Source organism: Oncorhynchus clarkii, chromosome 1 (genome assembly GCF_045791955.1).
Source record: "Oncorhynchus clarkii lewisi isolate Uvic-CL-2024 chromosome 1, UVic_Ocla_1.0, whole genome shotgun sequence".
Classification (NCBI taxonomy): domain Eukaryota; kingdom Metazoa; phylum Chordata; class Actinopteri; order Salmoniformes; family Salmonidae; genus Oncorhynchus; species Oncorhynchus clarkii.
The window spans coordinates 32,210,367-32,231,244 of record NC_092147.1 but is presented as its reverse complement, the minus strand read 5'-3'; the positions used below and the strand labels follow the sequence as shown (position 1 = coordinate 32,231,244).

Here is a 20,878-nt window from a genome sequence, read left to right as displayed (position 1 = left end):
GATATGGCAAATATTGTCCACTATTATCCTCAGTAATTTTCCATCTAGGTTGTCAGATCCTGATGGCTTGTCATTGTTGATAGACAACAATAATGTTTTCACCACCTCCACACTCACATTACAAAATTCAAAAGTACAATGCCTTTCTTTCATAATTTGGTCAGATATACTTTGATGTGTAGTGCCAGCGTTTGTTGCTGGCATGTTATGCCTACATTTTCTAATCTTGCCAATGAAAACATAATTAAAGAAGTTGGCAATATCAGTGGGTTTTGTGATGAATGAGCCATCTGATTCAATGAATAATGGCCGAGTTGAACTTTTTTCCCCAAAAATGTCATTTAAGGTACTCCAAAGCTTATTATTGGCATTCTTTGAATGATTTATTTTTGTTTCATAGTATTGTTTATTTTTATTTTTAGTTAGTTTATTCACATGATTTCTCAATTTGCAGTACATATGCCAATCGGTTGTGCTGCCAGACTTATTTGCCATTCCTTTTGCCTCATCCATCTCAACCATAACATTTTTCAATATCTCACAATCCAAGGGGATTCAACAGTTTTTACAGTTATTTTCATAATGGGTGCGCGGTTATTAGTAACTGGATTAAGCAATTGTATAAATGTGTCAAGTGTAGCGTCTGGTTGCTCCTCATTACACACCACAGAGCAGCAAATATTATTTACATCATCAACATAAAAATCCCTATACAACTTATTGTATGACCTCTTATACACTATATTTGGCCCAGCCTTTGGAACTTTGGTTTTCCTAGATATGGCTATTATATTGTGATCGCTACATCCTATGGATTTGGATACTGCTTTAAAGCACATTTCTGCAACATTAGTCAAATCAATACATGTTGATGATTTCATTCCTGTGCTGTTTGTAACTAACCTGGTAGTTTGACTGACAACCTGAACCAGGTTGCAGGCACTGGTTACAGTTTGAGTACAACTCTGCTAAAGACAACATGAACAAAACAGGCACTATCAATGTATATTTAATGAGGGGGAAGATGTATATAGCAGTTTATTTATTAAATATAGTTCACTAATTTAGACTTATCCTATCCAGCTCCTCTCACCTGTCTCCTGTCCAGAGGCTGTCCATTTTCCTGATGTTGTCTCTCTGCAGGCTTATCAAACCAGTCAGTGTCCTCCCTCCTCAGGTGGTACGCTACACAGGGACAGAGATGGGGGCAGGGGGACACAGGGGTGGAAGGGACAGGGACACAGACAGAGAGGGGATACTCAATTGTCAAACACAATATAAGCAGGATGGATGCCCAACTCCAAATAAACCACTAGCCTCCAGCCACGGACAATATATGCACTTATTATAGATCTAAAGGTATTTGCAATATTTTAATAACTCCAAATCACTCTCTGGTAGGCTTGGCGGAGTCTACGTAATGTGGATGATCAGATCTACGCAGGTGTCTTGGGGTGGGAGCAAGATGGCAATGTGAAATTGGGTATCAGTAGCACCCCCTTTACAATACTTTATAAACACATCCTTTGCTCCATGTTTACTGCTCGTAAGTGATCAGTGATCAGAGCTGTCTGGAGAGGTGAAGGCAGCATGGTAGATAACCAGCTACTGTCCCATCCCCAGTACTATCAGATCAGTGAACATTTAAGAGACTGGATGGGGATGGATGTATTTGAACTAGGTATGTCATGCGCACATTGGCATGCAGAGGTCCCCGGTGTGTGTGTGTGCGTGTGCGTGTGAGTGTGTGTGTGTGTGTGTGTGTGTGTGTGTGTGTGTGTGTGTGTGTGTGTGTGTGTGTGTGCAGATTAACAGGTCATGCATAGAGAGAGTGAAACATCTCTACAGTGGGTCAAGGACACAGTAGACAGATTTTTAGGTGGAAGTGGAGTAGTGTCGTCCACAGTCACAGTACAGTTCCCTTTGCCCTGAGACAGTGAGGTAGTGCATGGTGTTATCAGGGTGATCCAACAGCATGATCAGTGTTACATCTATAATTGTGTGAGAGACTCTCGACACATACTTACCTAGTATTCAGACATACCACTGTTATGGTAACACATGTATGTAATGCAAATGTGAGCCGTATCTGAGCGACCTTGCAATAGTGCATGAACATGAATTCCAGAAATGGCATTGATATACACTATATATACAAAAGTATATGGACACCCTTCAAATTAGTGGATTTGGCTGTTTCGAACACACAGCCATGCAATCGCCATAGACCAACATTGGCAGTAGAATGGCCTTACTGAAGAGCTCAGTGACTTTCAATGTGGCACCGTCATAGGATGCCACCTTTCTAATAAGTCAGTTCGTCAAATTTCTCCTCTGCTAAAGCTGCCCCAGTCAACTGTAAGTGCTGATATTGTTAAGTGGAAACGTCTAGGAGCAACAACAGCTCAGCCGTGAAGTCATAGTCCACTCAAGCTCACAGAATGAGTGCTGAAGCGCGTAGCCCATAAAACTTGTCTGTCTGCAGTTGCAACACACACTACCGAGTTCCAAACTGCCATTGGAAGCAATGTCAGAACAAGAACTGTTCATCGGGAGCTTCATGAAATGGGTTTCCATGGCCAAGCAGCCACACACAAGCCTAAGATCACCATGCGCAATGCCAAGCGTCTCCTCAAGTGGTGTAAACCTCACTGTTGTTGGACTCTGGAGCAGTGGAAATGTGTTTTCTGGACTGATGAATCATGTTTCACCATCTGGCATTCCGATAGACACATCTGGGTTTAGCAGATGCCAGGAGAACACTACCTTCCCCAATGCATAGTGCCAACTGTAAAGTTTGGTGGAGAAGGAATAATGGTCTGTTTTTCATTGTTCGGGCTAGGCCCCTTAGTTCCAACAAAGATACATCTTAACGCTACAGCATACAATCATTTTCCAGACAATTCTGTGAACTTTGTGGCAACAGTTTGGGGAAGACCCTTTCCTGTTTCAGCATGACAATGCACCCGTGCACAAAGCGAGGTCCATACATAAATGGTTTGTCGAGATCGGTGTGGAAGAACTTGACTGGCCTGAGCCCTGACCTCAACCCCATCGAACACATTTGGGATCAATTGGAATGCCGAGTGCAAGCCAGGCATAATCGCCTAATTGCTATTTTTTTTTCTTTCTCATTGTTTGTAACATATGATAGATAATGTTGCTGTTACCATCTCTTTTGACCGAAAAGAGCTTCTGGACATCAAAACAACTATTACTCACCTCGAACTGGACAAAGATTTTTTATTTAATGAGTCTGACGAGAAGAATATACTGCTTTGTCGAGACAAGGCCCAAATAGGCCGTCATCCGCATGAAGAAAATATGGAGAAAAAGGGAGGGGAGAGCGGGGTGCCTTAAAATAATTAGCCGAGTAGGTAAACCACCACAACCCTCCGTATTATTGCCAATGTGCAATCATTAGAAAACAAACTGGACGATCTATGATTAAGACTATCCTGCCAACGGGACATTACAAACTGTAATACCTTATGTTTCACCGAGATGTGGCTAAATGACGACATGGAAAATATTGTGCTGGCTGGCTTCTCCGTACATTGGCAGGACAGAGGAGATATGTCTGGTAGCACGAGGGGTGGGGGTGTGTGTCTATTTGTCAATAACTGCTGGTGCGTGATGTCTAATATTATAGAAGCCTTGAGGTATTGCTCACCTGAGGTAGAATACCTTATGATAAGCTGTAGACCACACTATCTGCCAAGAGAATTCTCATCTATATTATTCGCAGCCATCTATTTACCACCACAAACCGATGCTGGCACTAAGACCGCACTCAACGAGCTGTATAAGGTCATAAGCAAACAAGAAAATGTTCGGCCAGAAGCGGCGCTCCTAGTGGCCGGGGACTTTAATGCAGGCAAACTTAAATCCATTTTACCTAATTTCTAACAGCATGTCACATGTGCAACCAGAGGAGAAAAAAATCTCTAGACCACCTTTACTCCACACACAGAGACATATACAAAGCTCTCCCTCGCCCTCCATTGAACAAATCTGACCATAATTCTATCCTCTTGATTCCTGCTTACAAGCAAACTAAAGCAGGAAGTACCAGTGACTCCTTTAATACGGAAGTGTTCAGATGACAAGGATGCTACGCTGCAGGACTATTTTGCTAGCACAGACTTGAATATGTCCAATGGCATTGAGGTGTATACCACCTCAGTCACTGGCTTCATCAATAAGTGCATCGACGACGTCATCCCCACAGTGACCGTACGTACATATCCCAACCAGAATCCATGTATTACAGGCAACATCCACACCGAGCTAAGGGCTAGAGCTGCCGCTTTCAAGGAGCGGGACACTAATCCAAAAGCTTATAAGAAATCCCGCTATGACTTCAGATGAACCATCAAACAGGCAAAGCATCAATCCAGGACTACGATTGAATTCTACTACGCTCGTCAGATGTGGCAGGGCTTGAAAACAGTTATGGACTAAAAAGGGAAACTCAGCCGTAAGCTGCCCAGTGACGCGAGCCTACCAGATGAGCTAAATTACTTTTATGCTAGCTTCGAGGCAAGCAACACTGAAGCATGCATGAGAGCACCAGCTGTTCCGGACGACTGTGTGATGACACTCTCCATAGCCAATGTGAGTAAGGCCTTTAAACAGGTCAACATTCACAAAGCAGCGGGGTCAGACGGATTACCAGTACCTGTACTCAAACGGATAAACTGGCATTTTCAACCTCTCCCTGACCAAGTCTGTAACACCTATAGGTTTCAAACAGACCACCATAATCCCTGTGCCCAAGAAAGCAAAGGTAACCCGCCTAAATAATTACCACCCCGTAGCACTCACATTGGTAGCCATGAAGCACCCCAACAGATCCACAGATAACACAATCTCAATCGCACAGAATCATTTGGGTTTGGCCAGGGTAGGCCGTCATTGTAAATAAGAAATTTGTTCTTAACTGACTTGCCTAGTTAAATAAAGGTTACATAGAATAAAAAAATACAAAATGTGAGAATGCTGTTCATTGACTACAGCTCAGTGTTCAACACCATAGTATCCACAAAGCTCATCACTAAGCTAAGGACCCTGGGACTTAACACCTCCCTCTGCAACTGGATCCTGGACTTCCTGACGGGCCGCCCCCAGGTGGTAAGGGTAGGCAACAACACATATGCTACACTGATCTGCAACACTGGGGCCCCTCAGGGGTGCGTGCTTAGTCTCTTCCTGTACTCCCTGTTCACCCCATGACAGCGTGGCCAAGCATGACTCCAACACCATCATTAAGTTTGCTGACGACATAACAGTGGTAACAGTCATCACCGACATTGATGAGACAGCCTATAGGGAGGTCAAAGACCTGGCCGTGTGGTGTCAGGACAACAAACTTTCCCTCAATGTGAGCAAGACAAATGAGCTGATCTTAGATTATAGGAAAAGGATGGCCGAACAGGCCCTCATTAACATCGATGGGGCCGAAGTGGAGCGGTTTGAGAATTTCATGTTCCTTGGTGTCCACTTCACCAATGAACTATCATGGTCCAAACACACCAAGACAGTTGTGAAGAGGGCATGACAACACCTTTTTCCTATCAGGAGACTGAAAAGATTTGTCATGAGTCCCCAGATCCTCAAAACGTTCAACATCTGCACCATCGAGAGCATCCTGTCAGGTTGCATCACCACTTGGTAGGGCAACTGCTCAGCATCTGACGGTAAGGCGCTACAGAGGGTAGTGCGTATGGCCCAGTACATCACTGGGGCCAAGCTTCCTGACATCCAGGACCTATATACTAGGTGCTGTCAGAGGAAGGTCCAAGAAATGTCAAAGACTCCAGTCACCCAAGTCATAGACTGTTCTCTCTGCTACCGCACGACAAGAGGTACAGGAGCACCAAGTCTAGGACCAAAAGGCTCCTTAACAGCTTCTACCCCCAATCCATTAGACTGCTGAACAATTATTCAAATGGCCTCCCAGACTGTTTACATTGACACCCCCCTTTGTTTTTACACTCCCACCACTCCCTGTTTATTATCTATGCATAGTCACTTTACTAATTACCTCGACTAACCTGTACACCCGCATATTGACTCGGTACCGGTACCCCCTGTATATAGCCTTGCTATTGTAATGTAATTATAATTATTTTTAAAAACTTTTGTTTATTTAGTAAATATTTTCTTAACTCTATTTCTTGAACTGCATTGTTGGTTAAGGGCTTGTAAGTACACATTTCACTGTAAGGTCTACATGTTCTATTTGGCGCATGTGACAAATACAATTTGATCAGTGCACGACCTCACTAATGTTTTTGTGGCTGAATGGAAGCAAGTCCTCGCAGCAATGTTCCATCTAGTGGAAACTCTTCCCAGAAGAGTGGAGGGTGTTATAGCTGGAAAGGGGGGACCAAGTCCATATTAATGTCCATGATTTTGGGTTAGATTTTCAACGAATAGGTGTCCACATACTTTTGATCATGTAGTGTATGTACAGACCCATTTAAATGTGGGTCATTCCAGATATGGATTGCTTAACCACTACAATATGATACGTTTACAGTACATTACCATCGACATATGAGTCATTCCATGATGAGTTTGATATATGTAAAGTACCATCCAAATATGGGTCATTCCAGAAATGGGTTTGATATGTTTGTGTGTATGATACCATCTACATCTGGTCATTGAGCACCATGGGGCGTGGGGTGTTGTGGGGTGGAGGCAGACATTGTCTAAGCTACATGGGGTTGGGATGTGGTCTGGACTAGACCGTTCACACTGCAGCTCTCACCTTCTATGTTCCAGTTGGGGCCTCCGGCTGGGGTGTAAAGTTATATGTTTAGAAACGGCTACAACACAACGTCAATGAATCTGAGACTTTTTCAGTGGGCTATGTCTCCATCCACTTACACTGTATATCACATGCACTGGACAAAATCTAAGTCAGCACATGCTTTGTAAGCAAATAAATACATCTTATAAGGTTATAGTCCATCAGGGAGTTTGCATTTCTGAAGCGAAGTGCATGAAAGATGTATGTCATAATAGAGCAATTGTGAATAATTGTAAAATGATCTATCACAAATCCATGGGTATTTACTAATATATCATCGCGTTAGATACTGTAAAGACACATGGGGACTAAAGCAGTCTAAATATTAAAGGTAAACTCAGTTATATGACATCACAGTGTGGCGACGTATTTGCTCTTGCCAATTGGCGCCTTTCCTTGACGCATGGCTGGGTATCATATTGCGGAGTGTCCCTTTAACATGGTGCTGCTGTATTAGTGGAGGGCAGGCAGCATTCTAAACTAGAATACTCTACCGTGTCTGATACTCTCATGAAAGATTCTGGGATCATCTCTGTTCAGAGTCAGCATGGAGTCAGTTAGGGCTGGAACCAAGGCAGATAGACACTCTTATTTATGTGGGGTCATATTTATGTCTGCTGCTGATCAACTACTCACCAGTCGATCATTGGAGTCAGTTTTGAAGTACATTTAAAACGGTACTATATTCATGTCTATGCTATCTAAAATCAATCCACTTGCATATGAATGTTTATTGGTTTGTGTTTCTGCTTGTTAATGTTTTTATTTTATTTTTAAATATGTAAATTAAATTATGGTCATTCTGAAACTGACTACACTATGCCGGGCCGATAGAAACATAGGAACAGAAGCATCGGGACATATTTAGGAGTGTTGTCCTGGTTAGTAAACACTAAAATTGATACTTCAGGATTTTGGCAATGAGGCCCTTTATCTACTACCTCAGAGTCAGATGAACTCGTGGATACCATTTTTATGTATTTTCATGCAGATTTAAGGAAGTTGCTAACTAGCGTTAGCGCAATGACTGGACGTCTATGGTAACTGCTAGCATGTTTCCAGTCATTGTGCTAACGCTAGTTAGCATTGGCTTGCGAAACAACATCTAACTTCATACTGGATGCTGAGACTAGGGAAGTTGTTAAAGGGCTTCATTGTCAAAATCCCAAAGTATCCCTTTAAGATAGAAGCAAGGACAGCTGTAATTTCACACTTACTCCCCAGGAGGAGATGGGGAGAGAACACATTCATATGCTGCCAATCAGAAGAGAGCATGCACATTTACAATCCCCTAGAAACATTCACAGCAACCAACATTCATAGCAACCAACGTCATGCAAAAGATGCTTTAAAGCTTTATTGAAATGGAAACTCAAACACATTTAATCTCAGAGCAACATGCATGAATACAAAATCCAAAATGCCCAAGATGGACAGGGATGAATATGCTATAAATAACTATGTGTGGTGTGAGTATCATAAAATATACTGTATGTCTACTATCAACATGGGTTCAAATCTAAAACTCATAAACACAAACAAATAATCTACAACTCCATAATCCTTAGGGAAAAAATGTCATTGCATTGCAATATGAATGTGAGTATAATGCTCTCTGTATTATTACTGCTGTAATAGTAAATGTGTGTATTGCTGGCCAGGAGACGAAGTGAGGGAGGCAGGTGCTCTATATAAATGGCTGTCTGCATCGTCTGAACAATTACAGTAAGTAGACCCAGACCCACACATAGTGTGGCCATTAGGCCTTTAAAATGGCTGCTACCAGGGGGCCAATAGCTCCAAGGGTGCTTGGAAAAGTAAATATAATGTATGTCTATCTTAAGGCCTGACATACTTCCTGCAAGAGCCAGATAACATTTTATGTATGGAGAAGAAGAGGGGAAAGGAGAAGAAAAAGGAGGAGAGGGAAAGAGTGGTGTAGATGAAGGTGCCTATAGGCTATAGACAGCACCCAGATGGCAGTGACATACTGTTAGATATTCATTAGTCTCCCACTCATTCAAATATATTATCACTCTCTTTTCTTTCTCTTCAAAAGCAATACACAGAGGCACTTAAAGTGTGTGTTATTTATGGTCACCTATTATCCACTATTGATATTTCACTGTTCTGTATGGTTTAAAGAAGCCCTGTATCCCATAATAGACATTTGGTCAGTGATGAAAGCAGAAAACCAACATGTAAAAGAAGAGAAGAGAACTGGAACATGCTAATAACATCATAGACGGAGTTAACAACACAGACATGCTGTCTCATACATAACATCAACAGTATTATGTATCAGTGAAGAAAATAAATAGTGTTGCATGCAGACATCAAACAGAACAAAAACAGCAACCAGAACAAAACACAAACACAGTTACGTGACAAAAGCCACAACATATGAGAAATAATAGGTGATCAGGAGCCTTCTAAGGCAGACATAAACACAGTCAGGAGCATGCGGTAGCTGCATGTCCAGAGAGTCAGGGTGCTGTGACAGCCTCAGGAGCCATTTACCTTCGCTGTCAGACATGGCTCCTCCCAGGTCGTCCATGATGAAGGCTATGTCTCTGTCGTAGACCCCACTATGTCCCAGTGTAGCCCTGGACTCCTCCCTCATGTGCTGCTGGACCTCCGGCAGGGAGTGGCTAGAGCCAAACTGGTCTCTGGAGTCAGCTGAGATGGGTGGTAGAGGGCCGGCTGAGGCTCTGGCCATGCCCATGGGCTCTCCCACAGGACTCAGAGGGCTCTCCTCCTCTGAGTTCTGAGCCACGATGGGGATGCGCCCGCGGCTCTGGCTTATAGGCAGGCTGGTGGGCTTGGTCCTGGTCACCCCAGTGCCGAACGCTGCGTCCAATGCTTCTCCCTCAATCTTCAGCCTGAGAGAGGAGCTGGAAAGGTCCCGTTTGATGGACAGATCCAGGCCATAGACGGAAGTGGGACGGGAGTTGGGGCGGGAGTTGGGGCGGGAGGAGGGGCGAGAGCGCGTGCCGCTGGGGTAGGTGGTGTCGTCCTGTAGGGTAGTCCTCATGGTGGGTCCCCCCAGGCCAAGGGACTGGCCCAGGTTCTGGCCCAGAGAGCCAGCCAGGTTAGATCCCAGGGAGGAGTCCAGGTACTTCTGCTGCTCAGACAGGTTCTTCCTCAGGCCAAAGGTGATCTCATCCTGGAGCAGTCTGGCTCGCGTGGACAGGTTGGTGACAGACGAGGCTCCAGAGCCCAGGAAGCTGCTGTAGTCTGGCTCCAGGTCTCTGCTCTCCTGGATGGAGGAGAACTTGGTTATCTTGGGGTCCATCAGGGTTGCCTTCTTCTGGTTCTTGATCTGTTTCTGGTAGAGCACAGCGGCAGGGAGCTGCTTGGCAGCTTGTTTCTCCAAGGTCAGCCGGCTGATGCTGTACTTGTCAGCCTTAGGGAAGTGTCTGTAGCTGGGGTCAGTGGGGAGGTACTGGGGCATGCCCAGGCCTGAGAGGTGCTCCAGACCCTCCGTCCCTCGTCTAAACTCCTGCTTTATCTGTTGCTTCAGGAGCTTCAGCTCATAAGGCTCCTCCATAGAGTCCTCCTCTCCTTTACCGTAGCTGTGCAGACGCGAGTTACCAAGGAACTCCGCAACCTAAACAAAGACAATACAATAATTTATCATCATCACAACACCCAAGTGAACAGGCAAATGCGGTACAGCAAAATACCAGCAAAAAAACCTGAGTAAAACACACTGACATGCAATATGTAACAACATCCCCATTCCACAGAAGAACATCTACTATTTACATATCAGTTACCTCTGCAGCGCGCCTGGCCTCAGCGGCCCGGAGCAGCCTGTCAGCCTTAGACAGGTCCTTATCAGGCAGACTGAACCCTGACCCCAGCCCTGCAGAGCCCAGCGCTGTAGAGCCTTTAGTCAGCTGCTCAATGTCCTCTATCAGAACATAGTTCCTGGCATTGTGGTGGTCGATGTCAGCATAGAAAGACTCAGCAGATATACTAGACATGGGGCTGGAGGCCATGCTCCTCTCCTCCAGGCCCATCCTCAGTTCCAGGCTGCCGTACTTCCCCACCCCATACCCCCCCTCGCTGGAGGAGGGTACGATGATCATGGGCTGGTTCCGGATCACCTCGTAGTTGGTGGTGTTCTTGGACTGGTAGCCTGAGGACTGGGCTTGCTGGTGGGAGTGGGAGGCCTGGGGGTAGGACAGGCTTGGCACAGAGGAGTAGACTGACTGACTCTGGTAGGGGTGCTGCTGGTAGAGGGCCTGCTGCTGGTACAGGGTCTGCTGAGGGTAGTGACTGATGGCCTGGGTCTGAGGGACATACTGGGTGTAGTGGGAGTAGGGACTGGTAAGAGTGGAGTACTGGGAGTCAGCCTCAGTTTCAGGGGGAATGAACTGGTCAAACTCTGACTGTGGAGCTGTCCTGGGTCTCTCCAGGCCGTGGCTGTTCCCTCTGGTCTCCCTGATGTTGCTGACCTCGCTGTCCGACATGTAGTCTCTCTCCTCAGCCACACCCTGCAGGTAGGCCCTCTCCCTCTTCTCCCTCTCCTGCAGCAGGGCATCCTTACGACGGTTGATGCCCATCTCCAGGTACCTGTTAGAAGGAGAAGATGGGATTGGATTTATACAAGTGCTTTCCAAGTGCTAAAAATGTGGAATCACTTCATACACACCAATGTGTTCTACTCATCTAAAGCATGTTATTGTATTGTAAATCAGAACTGGTTCTATATCGACTTGCCTAGTTCACAAATTGTTAAATTACCTCAGCTTGGCATCAATCTCTTTCTCCTCCTCATCTAGCTCGGCCTGTTTTCTGCGGAGCTTGGATGACTCTCTCTCCACCAGGTCCAGCTCCTTGTCGATGTCCTGCAAGATCTTGGCCCGGGCCATGGTGGTGTGACGGCCGAGACGTCGGCGCGCTGAGTTGGCGCTGTAGCCTGATGGGCCAGTCAGAGGGTCATCCTCCGGGGGAGGGTTGGGTAGGGTCCTCTTCACCTTCTTTCCAGTGCCTGATGGAGAGCCCTGGCCCTAGGACAGAGGGAAAAGCAATACGATACGAGATAAGATAGAATACTTAATACTATTGCCAGGTTTATTTTCAACAAAAATGTCAACAACATGCGATGAAAGTGCTTAACTATGCCCACTTTAACGTGGTCATGTTTAACACTATCTTATGTTACCATTATTCTTACTACAGTGACTTACAGAGTAGGTTTCTGTGTAGTGGTAACCTATCCTGTCCTCGGTGGTGGGGCTGAGAGACTTGGGGTCAGGCAGAGACTTCGGTCCAGGCTTCAGCATCCTAGGGCCGTTGGAAAACCTGGACGGGTCAGTGGTCAGCATCTTCTGCCCTTCCTCCATGGCCTTACTCGGGGAGAGGGGGGACACGGGAGAGTAAAGCACTTTGGGGGACTTGGGGGCGAGGTCTGCCTTCAGGTAGGCGCTGTAGCCCACCTCTACAGGCAAGTGGCGCCTGCGGTCTGTGTCTGTCTGGCAGCTGAGGCTGCCTCCTCTCTGAGAGTTCTCTGGGGCTGAGATGTGTTTGATGATCTCCACCTTAGTGTCCATCTGAATGCTGGGGCATTTGATGCTGCCAGAGTGGTCGGTCTGGACAGAGATCTCTGCCACAGTCTGGATGGCAATGCTGGAGACCTTAGAGCCACTGTGTTTCCCCTCGCCGCTGTGCTTGCTGGAGCGGGAGCGCCGCCGCGACCTGGTTGGTATGTCCCACTCATCCTCTTGGTCCTCCTCATCATCAGTCTGAACACTGCTGTCTACACCCCTCCCCCTGTTGTTCCTCTTCCTCCTCCCCACATACGTTCTATCTACCGAGTCCTCATCGTCTGTCTGGACCCCACTGTCCACTATCCTCTTCCCTACCACCCCTGTACCATACCCCTGGTCACCAGGCTGCTTAGACCCTGCCGACTGTTTCCTACTGAATTGCAGCTGGTCCTGACCTCCAACCTCTCTCTGACCCTCACCGGTCACATACTGCACCCCACCTTCTAGCTGGATGACAGTGGATGAGGTGGTGGACTCATCCCTAACAGGCCAGTACTGACCGTTATCCCCCACCCCTGCATACTGTGCCTCTAGCAGGTTATCTGAGGTTCCTGTGGTACCATAGTGCTCCTCTAGCTGGTGCTGTAGCTGCACCTGGAGCTGTTGGATCTGCTCTAGCTGTTCCCTCTGCTGGTTGTAGGTCTCCTGCTGTGCTACAAGGTGTGCCTGGTGCTCCTCTTCCTGTTGAACTAACAACTTCTGTTTCAGAGCCTGTAGAATAGAATAGACTAGAATAGATTAGAATAAGATTGTTGTCCAGCCAATTGTCCATCCTCTTACAGTAACAGATACATTAGCACAGGCAACATATACACACACATTCATACCTGCAGCTCCTCCAGCTCCCTCTGCACCATGATCTGCTCCTGCTCGCGGTAGCGCTGGATCTCCTGCCTCTCCCACTCCAGCTCCTCTGCCAGACACAGCTGCTTCAGCTTCTCCAGCTGCAGGAACTCCCTCTCCATCTGATACTGGGTGATCTTGCTGTCATCCAGGCCGGGGAACATGGGCAACGAGGCCAGGGCCTCCAGAGAGGCTGCGATGGCCTCCAGGGTCTGGTCAGAGTAAAGGGCAGGGAAGCCAGTCATGATGTCAGCCAGAGCGCTGGGCAGCAGGTCCTTGGGCAGGCCAGTTCCCAGGCTGATGATCTGGTTGCCAGGGTCGGTGGTGGGGATGAAGCCATAGGGGTATGGAGCTTGGGCTGGCTGCTCCTGGAGGGTGGTGGTAGGGGGTAGGGTGGTGCTGAAGATGGACCCTGGCTGGGTGGTAATGGCATATGTAGAAGGAACAGGGGCTGCTATGGAGGAGTATACCATTCCGTCTGAGGATCTAAAGACACTATAAGCAGGGACCTGGGAATATGGAGCAGTGGATATCCCAGTATAGGCCCCAGCAGCTTTACTAGTGTAGTCTAGAGCTTCACCTGTCATGACGGGTCCAGAAATGTAGGTTTAAGTCAATGACTAAAACATCATACTGTATATACATGTTCTGTACAAAATAAAGGCCATGCAGATTTGATTTGGGGAGATCATAGCACTAAGCATGCAAGCATCTCCAGTCTGTCCAGCTAGCACGATGCAAAGCCAAAATATCGTGGGAGAACACGCAGGCATACGCATGCATCTGTGTAAAAAGAAAGAAAAGACAAAAGGAACAGAACATTGATGGAAATCTAGATCATTTCATAAATCATGCAAAAGTACAGTAAATGCTCACTAAAATCATAATGGAAAACAATGATAACTGAAATAATTTTACATTCAGAAATCAAATTCAAGCAGGTAAAAAAGGAACACACCAACCTGCGGATATATTACCAGCTGTCAGGTCTACCGCACTGTCCAAGACTCCGTTATAGTCATATTCGGTCTTTCCATTATAGAGGAAGAGTCCTGCATCAGCCAGATTGGTCTCAGACATGGCCTTGCCGTTCAAGACCTTGATTCCATAGACCCCAGCATGATCATGGTCGTCTCTGTAGCTGAAGTGGTTGTCAGGCTGGGTAATAACTGGTGGCTGGGTCCTACAGCTCCCTGTGAAGGGTAGCTTGTAGATGACGTCACAGCACACATTTTTCCCAGCTGTCAGATCTATGGGCGTCCCATCATCCTCTACAACCGTGGTCACCACACCTGGGCTGGTGCCGGACAGAGCCACCATGGCCCTAAGGGGTCTGGAGGTGGACAGGTCCACGGCCCCAGCCAGCTCTGAGAGCATGGTTCCCCCATTGCTGACAGCTGGGGCCATGGTCACTGGAAGCCTGCTATCTACTGTGGAGGCTCCATAGGACAGGTTAATTGGTGTCTCTGTGTCTCTGGCTATCACCGTGCTGACGATAGGTGGAGAGTCTACACGCCTATACACTATCTGTGCCAGAGGCTCGAATGGTTTGTATGTGGTAAGAGGGAGAGGCATGGAGGCAACATAACCCTGCAGATCTAAAGGCTTTTCTTCTGGCTCGCTGGTGTAGGAGGCAATGGTGGCTGAACAGGTGACAATAGTGATGCTATCAGTGACAACAGCCAACGTGGCGGAAGGGGTGATCTCAGCACTCAGGTTCACTATCTCTGGCTGCACTGCCGTATGTCGGCCACTAGAGTTGCTACAGACAGACTGGCGACTCGATTCCTGAGGCGTCAAGTCCATCCCTGAATCGGTCATCTTTACACCGACCTTAATGGTGCGGAGGTCAATGGCATCACCGGAGTAGATCTTCCCGTTCTGTTTGGGAGAGGGCTGGTGTTTAGCCAGGTCTGGCTGGATAAGGATGGCCAATGCGTCTGACGCAGGAGCCTGGGGCAGCCTCTCATGAACCACAGACACAGTGGTTCTCTGAACCTCGGTGGTGACCACCTGAGTGACCAAGCTGGGCAGTCTCTCTGGGGGCTGGGCTGAGGTGGAGATAGAGGAGGAGTACACGTGGCTCAGGCTGGACACCACCTTCTCAGGCCCACGGATTTCCTGGCTCTCTATCGACTCCTGGTGGAACTTCCTGGTGATGGTGACTGGAGCCACGGGGACAGTCTGGGGAACCTCCTGGCCAGAGGGAACTGACATTCTCCTGGTGTAGGCTTCAGTTGTAATGACCTCCAGGGGGGTCTCATACTCTGATGAGTAACTCATGACCTCTGATACTGCCTGTGGTGGTTGCACTGCTGAGGGGATGGATTCTCTCCTGTATTGAACTTGGGCAGCATATGCCTCTAGAGGTACCTCTGCCTCTGCAGGCATTGTGATAACCTGGGCCATAGTTAGAAGCTGCTGCATGGTTATAGACGCTCTTTTTGTAGTGGAAATAGCCTCAGTTGTAACCACCTGGGTGGGTGTTTCATACTCTGATGGGTAAGTCATTACTTCAGCAAATGTGAATGGTTGTTGTGCTACAGAGGATATGGATGTCCTTCTATTGGTAGTGGCCTCAGTTGTTATAACCTCCGTAGGCATGTCATACTCTGAAGGAAAAGTCATTCCTTCAGCCACTCCTTGTGGTTGTGGTGCAGATGATCGTATTGATGGTGTGTCCTGCTGTAATGGCATTACCTCTGCCATGGTTTGTGGTTGCTGCATTTCCAATGGTATTGATGCTCTTCTAAAGACAGCCTCAGTTGAAACCACCTCTATCAGAGATGGTGACTGATGCATGGTTGAGGGTGTAGCTTCTACATGGATTTGGATGGCCATAGCTCCCGTTGGTATTTCCTGCTGTAATGGCATTACCTCTGCCATGGTTTGTGGTTGCTGCATTTCTGATGGTATTGTTGCTCTTCCAGACATGGCCTCAATTGAAACGACCTCTGTAGGTATGTCCAGCTCTGCTGGTAAAGCCATTACTTCAGCCACATATTGTGGCTGCTGAGGTACAGCAGGTATTGATGCCCTTCTACCAGAGGCTTGAGTTGCATACACTTCTACAGGAACCCGTGGCTCTGATGGCATTGTCATAACCACAGACACTGTCTGCGATGGCTTGGCTGTTGGAGGTTTATACGGTTTCTTGATTGGAGCTGGGACACTGTGTACCTGAATAGGCATCTCAGACCCAGCTGAAACTGTCACCACCTCAGCCATACCGTATGGAGGCTGCATAGCTGATGGTATGGAAGGCTGTCTTGCTGTTGCTAGAACAGTGACTCCCTCTAGGGGTGCTGCTACTTCGACTGGTCCTATTGCTGCTGGTGGTGGTGGTGGCTGCCTCAATGAGGGAACTGATGCTGTCCTGACATGGTCCTGGCCTGAGAAGGCCTCAATGGGTGACTGCTGTTCTGACGGTGTGGTCCTAACCCCTGGGCCTGTCTGCTTAGAGGGGAGGATGGACCCTCTTCTGATGGGGGCTTGGACAGTGATTCCCTCTATGGGTGTGCCAGGCTCTGAGGGCAGAGTTATCACAACATACGTCTCCAGACACTTGGCGTTCCTTGGAGAAAGAGGGGACCTGGGTGAGGTAGCACTCATCTTGGATTCCACTGGGGTGGTCAGACTCAGAGACAGGGCATTGGGAGGTTCTCTGGTCCTGGGCAGTGTTGTGGCTGTGAATGGCTCTGCTGAGCTGGCTTTCGGAACCACTTCTCTGGTCGTGGGAAGTATGTGGCTGGCAGTGGGATACACTGGAGGTTTGACACTCTCCCCTGGTCGGTGGCTGAACACCAGCCCTGCAGGGATGGACACAGGCTTGGGGGGGACTGGAGGGGGTGCAGGGACCTTGTGTACTGGACTGGGGTCTGGGGTTGTTACAGTTGCCTGTGCCATTGTCAAAGCAGCTGAGACTGGCACTGATGTTGGGACTGAAGGTGGGATGGAAATGGAAGGCTTTTTGGGATAAACAGCTGGCTTTAGTAAGTTGGCAGGGGGTGGTGGAGGAGGCAAAGGAGGTGTTGGGGTATCTGCCAAAGGTATATATGTGTCTGAGCTGTGTACAGCAGGAACAGAGGGATCAGTATAGAAAGGAGCAACACTGACAACCACAGGCCTTGCTGCTATCTGACTACTGCCTTCAACCACAGCAGAGGTGGTAGTTATTGCCACTGAGTTTGCCACAAGGTCTTGGGTTGTCTGGCTGAGCACTGACATGTTCTTCACATTGGGAACTATGATGACCACATGCCCCTGTCTGGTTGGGGTCATCATAACCTGAGAGCCAGCAACACCTTCTGGCCGGACATCCTCCACTAGCGACTGCACATTCACCACCACAGGCAGAGCTGCTCCCATGGCTATTGTGGTAGTCACGGTCGGGGAGACATTATGGATGGCCCTGATAGAGGTAGGCTCTGCTGAGGTTTGGGGCAGGGAGACAGATGTAGACCTAGGTGGAGGAGGAGGTGGGGCTTTTTTGGTGGAGGCTTGTCTCTGAATTCGGCGTGTCCCTATGGCTGGGACTACTACTGGGGTTGGAGGTGGGGCAGCAGTCTGGACAGGGACTGAATGCACCACTTTAGCCTGGGCAGGAGCCGAGGATGTCACAGGTAGTGGGGCTTGGGGTGAAACTGAAGAGGTGATGGTAACCAGGTCTGGCATTTGGACTACAACTGGAGCTGGGGCTGGAGTTGGAGCAGAGACTGTAGCCGAAGTTGACATTGCACTGGGAGCAGCTGGGACCGGAGATGTGGCTTCAGAAGGTACTGGGCTTGGTACTGGAGTTGGTGCTGTGACCTGCACAGAAGGTGGACCCTGAACAGACATCTGGGATGGAGATGTAACCAGGTCTGGCATTTGGATTACAACCGGATCAGGTATGTGCACCACCACTGAGGCAGGGACTGAGGCTTGGGGTTGGGCTAGTGGAGCAGAAGCATGGACTGTAGTTGTAGCTGGTGTTGGTGCTTGGGTTGGATCTGTCACCACATCTGGAATTGTGACTAAAACTGTGGTTGGAGAAACAGCCATAATGGGAGCAATAGAAGGAGGGGAGATATCAGCAGGCAGCTGAGCTGCGAAGGGAGCTGCAGCTTTGGCCAGGTCTGGTGTTGGAGTGGACACTGGAGTAGAGTCAGAGGAGAGAGGACTTGGAGCTTGGAAAGAGGAGGAGGAAGTAGCATTGGAGGCTAGACTTGAGTCTGGAGTTTCTGGTGAGGTGGGAGGTGATACCGGAGAGATTGGTGATGTTGTGGTGGTTGTACTGGTGGCTAGAACTGTCTCAGGGGCAGGAGCTGGAGTAGCTTTCGCCTGGGGAACCTCACACACTACAATGATGGGTTCAATCTCAGCTGCCTCTATTATTGGTGTATGTTCTGAAACTGGAGAGGACTCTACCTGTTCTTTAGTTTCAGACTCATCGCTAGGGGTAATATCAGAGGACACTCCCACTCCATACTCCTCTATTATACTATCATCCGTCTCATCCTCTCCAGAGGAACACTGGGTGATCTTCAAATCCGGTATGGGGAAAAGAGCCCTCCTCATAGTCATATCCTGAGGAACTGTTGGCTTGGCAACGTAGACCTCGGGCCGTTTAGGAGGTTCAGAGGGTCGTGGTGGAGCAGGACGTTTCTTCCTCTTAACGTAGGTAGAATCCGCATCTAACATAGGCTTTTCTCCCTCTGCCTCACCAACTTTGCAGCTCTCAGCTGCAGCACTGGATGGTGCAGTCACATGTATTTCTGGAGTTGGAGTGTCCATCGCTGACTGAGCCCTCTGAAACTCCTGCTCTATCAACATCAGTTCCTTCTTCTTCAGCATCATTTCCTCATACACCTCTTCAGGAGATCTTAAACTTTTCTTCCCTGGCTCTTTAGCATGGTCTTTACTGGACTGCTCCGGTAAGGCTGAACTAGGTTTAGCTTCAGGCTCCTCCACTAGGGACTCATAGAGGTAGTCCTCTATGGCCATGCCTCCGTAGAGTGGCTCTATCTCAGGGACTGGCTCTGTCTCTCCTTTAGGAGATCTAGCTTTCTGAAGCATCTCCTCATATATATCCTCTGCATTCTTTAGTGGCTCTGCAGTACTGAACTTCTGTCCTTTTGGGACAGCTATCTTGGCCTCTGTGTGAAACGCTTCTGAATCAGACTCCATGCTAGGAGAATAGTCAGAGCCTGAGGACTTGTGAAACACTTCCATCTCTCTAGCCTGCCTCATCTCCACAGTGGGCGAGGCGTTTTCAATAGGAGACAGGTTACTGGGCGAGGTTACAGGCTTATCCCATTTCCTCTGAGTCTGTAGTTCGTCTTTATCCCTCTTGGACTTCTTGGAGCTCCTCTTCCCCTGCTGCTGGTCCGACTCCTGTTTCTCCTGCTCCCTGAGGTGATCTTCTTCCTCCAAGAGTTCCTCCTCTTCTGACGAGTCCTCGATGGTGGGAAGGGACTGGCCTGCCTGCCTGTGCTTGGCCTTGCGGTGCTGTTTCCCCTCCCCACTCCTCTTGTGGCTGGGGCTGCTGTCGCTGTCCTCCTCCAGAGAAGAGGCTGAGGTGGGGGAGGTTCCAGGGGTGAAGCTGGACACCTGGACACTGGATGACCCCTCACCTTTGGATTTATCCTCCAGAGACTCTGTGATGCTCTCCACCTCAGCATCTCCATCATCCGTGCTCTTTGTTCTCTGTAACGTCATGTCTTTCTTAAACACAGTGGTGGTGAGCTCAGACCTATCTGCAGTGGTTTTAGCCTCAGATCCTGGAGATGGTCTCCTGGCTGGGCTGTCTTCATTATCCACAATGCCTTTCTTTAGCAGAAGTTTGGATTTGCCTGATTCGTTATCCACCTCAGCCTCCTTGGTCTCCTCCTCTCTGCTCTCTTTCTCATCTTTTTCCTCCTCTGAGAGAAACATCTCCTCCTCTCCTGTCATCCCCATGATCTGCCTGCGGATGAACTCCTCCTCATCCACAGATGAGTCTGGGCTGACTGCTGGGCTGTCTGCTTTGTAGTCCTCGCTGCTGGATGAGGCTGCCGTGCTGACTGCTATCGCACTTAACCTCCGTCTCTGGACCTGGGGCGAGGGAGAGGGTTCGCTCCCACTGCTCTCCTCCATCTGTACATAATTCAGACGCCTCTTCTCCACATTCACCTCTTCCTTGGAAGGCATGGCTGTGTCAGCGGTCGTGTCAATCATAGGGACATTTCTGTCTGTCTGCAACTCCTTCAGCTCTTCCTCTGAGCTGTAGGAGCCCTGTGAGATAGGAAGTATATCTGGTCCATCCTGGGACTTGATACTATGGTCCTCAGTCTTGGTGTCAGCCTCAAATGGACTGGCTGGGCTGGACGGTACCTCAACTACTACCTGGTCTGCTAGGAGGGAGTCTGCAGTTGGCTCGTTCTCCTCCTGAAAATGAAAAGAAGCATCACATTAAAATGAGCTTGTCCTATGCATGGACAAATAAAAACATATGTCTCACACACTTTGCTATCTGTTTTAGTTTATGGCTCCTGGAGCAAATTCTACTTGTGTGAACAGTTAAGAACTATGGCAGCAATCTGTATTTGTATGGAATCACAATCTTGACTAAAGATTATAGGAATTATGTTAACAACAAACACAAACAACAATACATTGATTCAAACTGTTGAACAAA

At 48.1% G+C, this 20,878-nt stretch overlaps 1 protein-coding gene across 1 annotated transcript in view; it reads right to left on the bottom strand.

Moving 5' to 3' along the window:
* Nucleotides 1-20,878, bottom strand: part of LOC139376659 (protein piccolo-like) — a 113,364-nt gene that overhangs the window by 39,596 nt on the left and 52,890 nt on the right. Inside the window, exons 9-17 of the mRNA XM_071119899.1 lie at nucleotides 14,184-20,628; nucleotides 13,206-13,801; nucleotides 12,019-13,089; nucleotides 11,573-11,838; nucleotides 10,600-11,401; nucleotides 9,341-10,430; nucleotides 7,315-7,383; nucleotides 6,779-6,805; nucleotides 1,094-1,185 (exon numbers count right to left, since the gene is read on the bottom strand). Of these exons, the coding sequence (XP_070976000.1) occupies nucleotides 1,094-1,185; nucleotides 6,779-6,805; nucleotides 7,315-7,383; nucleotides 9,341-10,430; nucleotides 10,600-11,401; nucleotides 11,573-11,838; nucleotides 12,019-13,089; nucleotides 13,206-13,801; nucleotides 14,184-20,628 (10,458 nt within the window). The remainder of the gene's footprint in view (nucleotides 1-1,093; nucleotides 1,186-6,778; nucleotides 6,806-7,314; nucleotides 7,384-9,340; nucleotides 10,431-10,599; nucleotides 11,402-11,572; nucleotides 11,839-12,018; nucleotides 13,090-13,205; nucleotides 13,802-14,183; nucleotides 20,629-20,878) is intronic.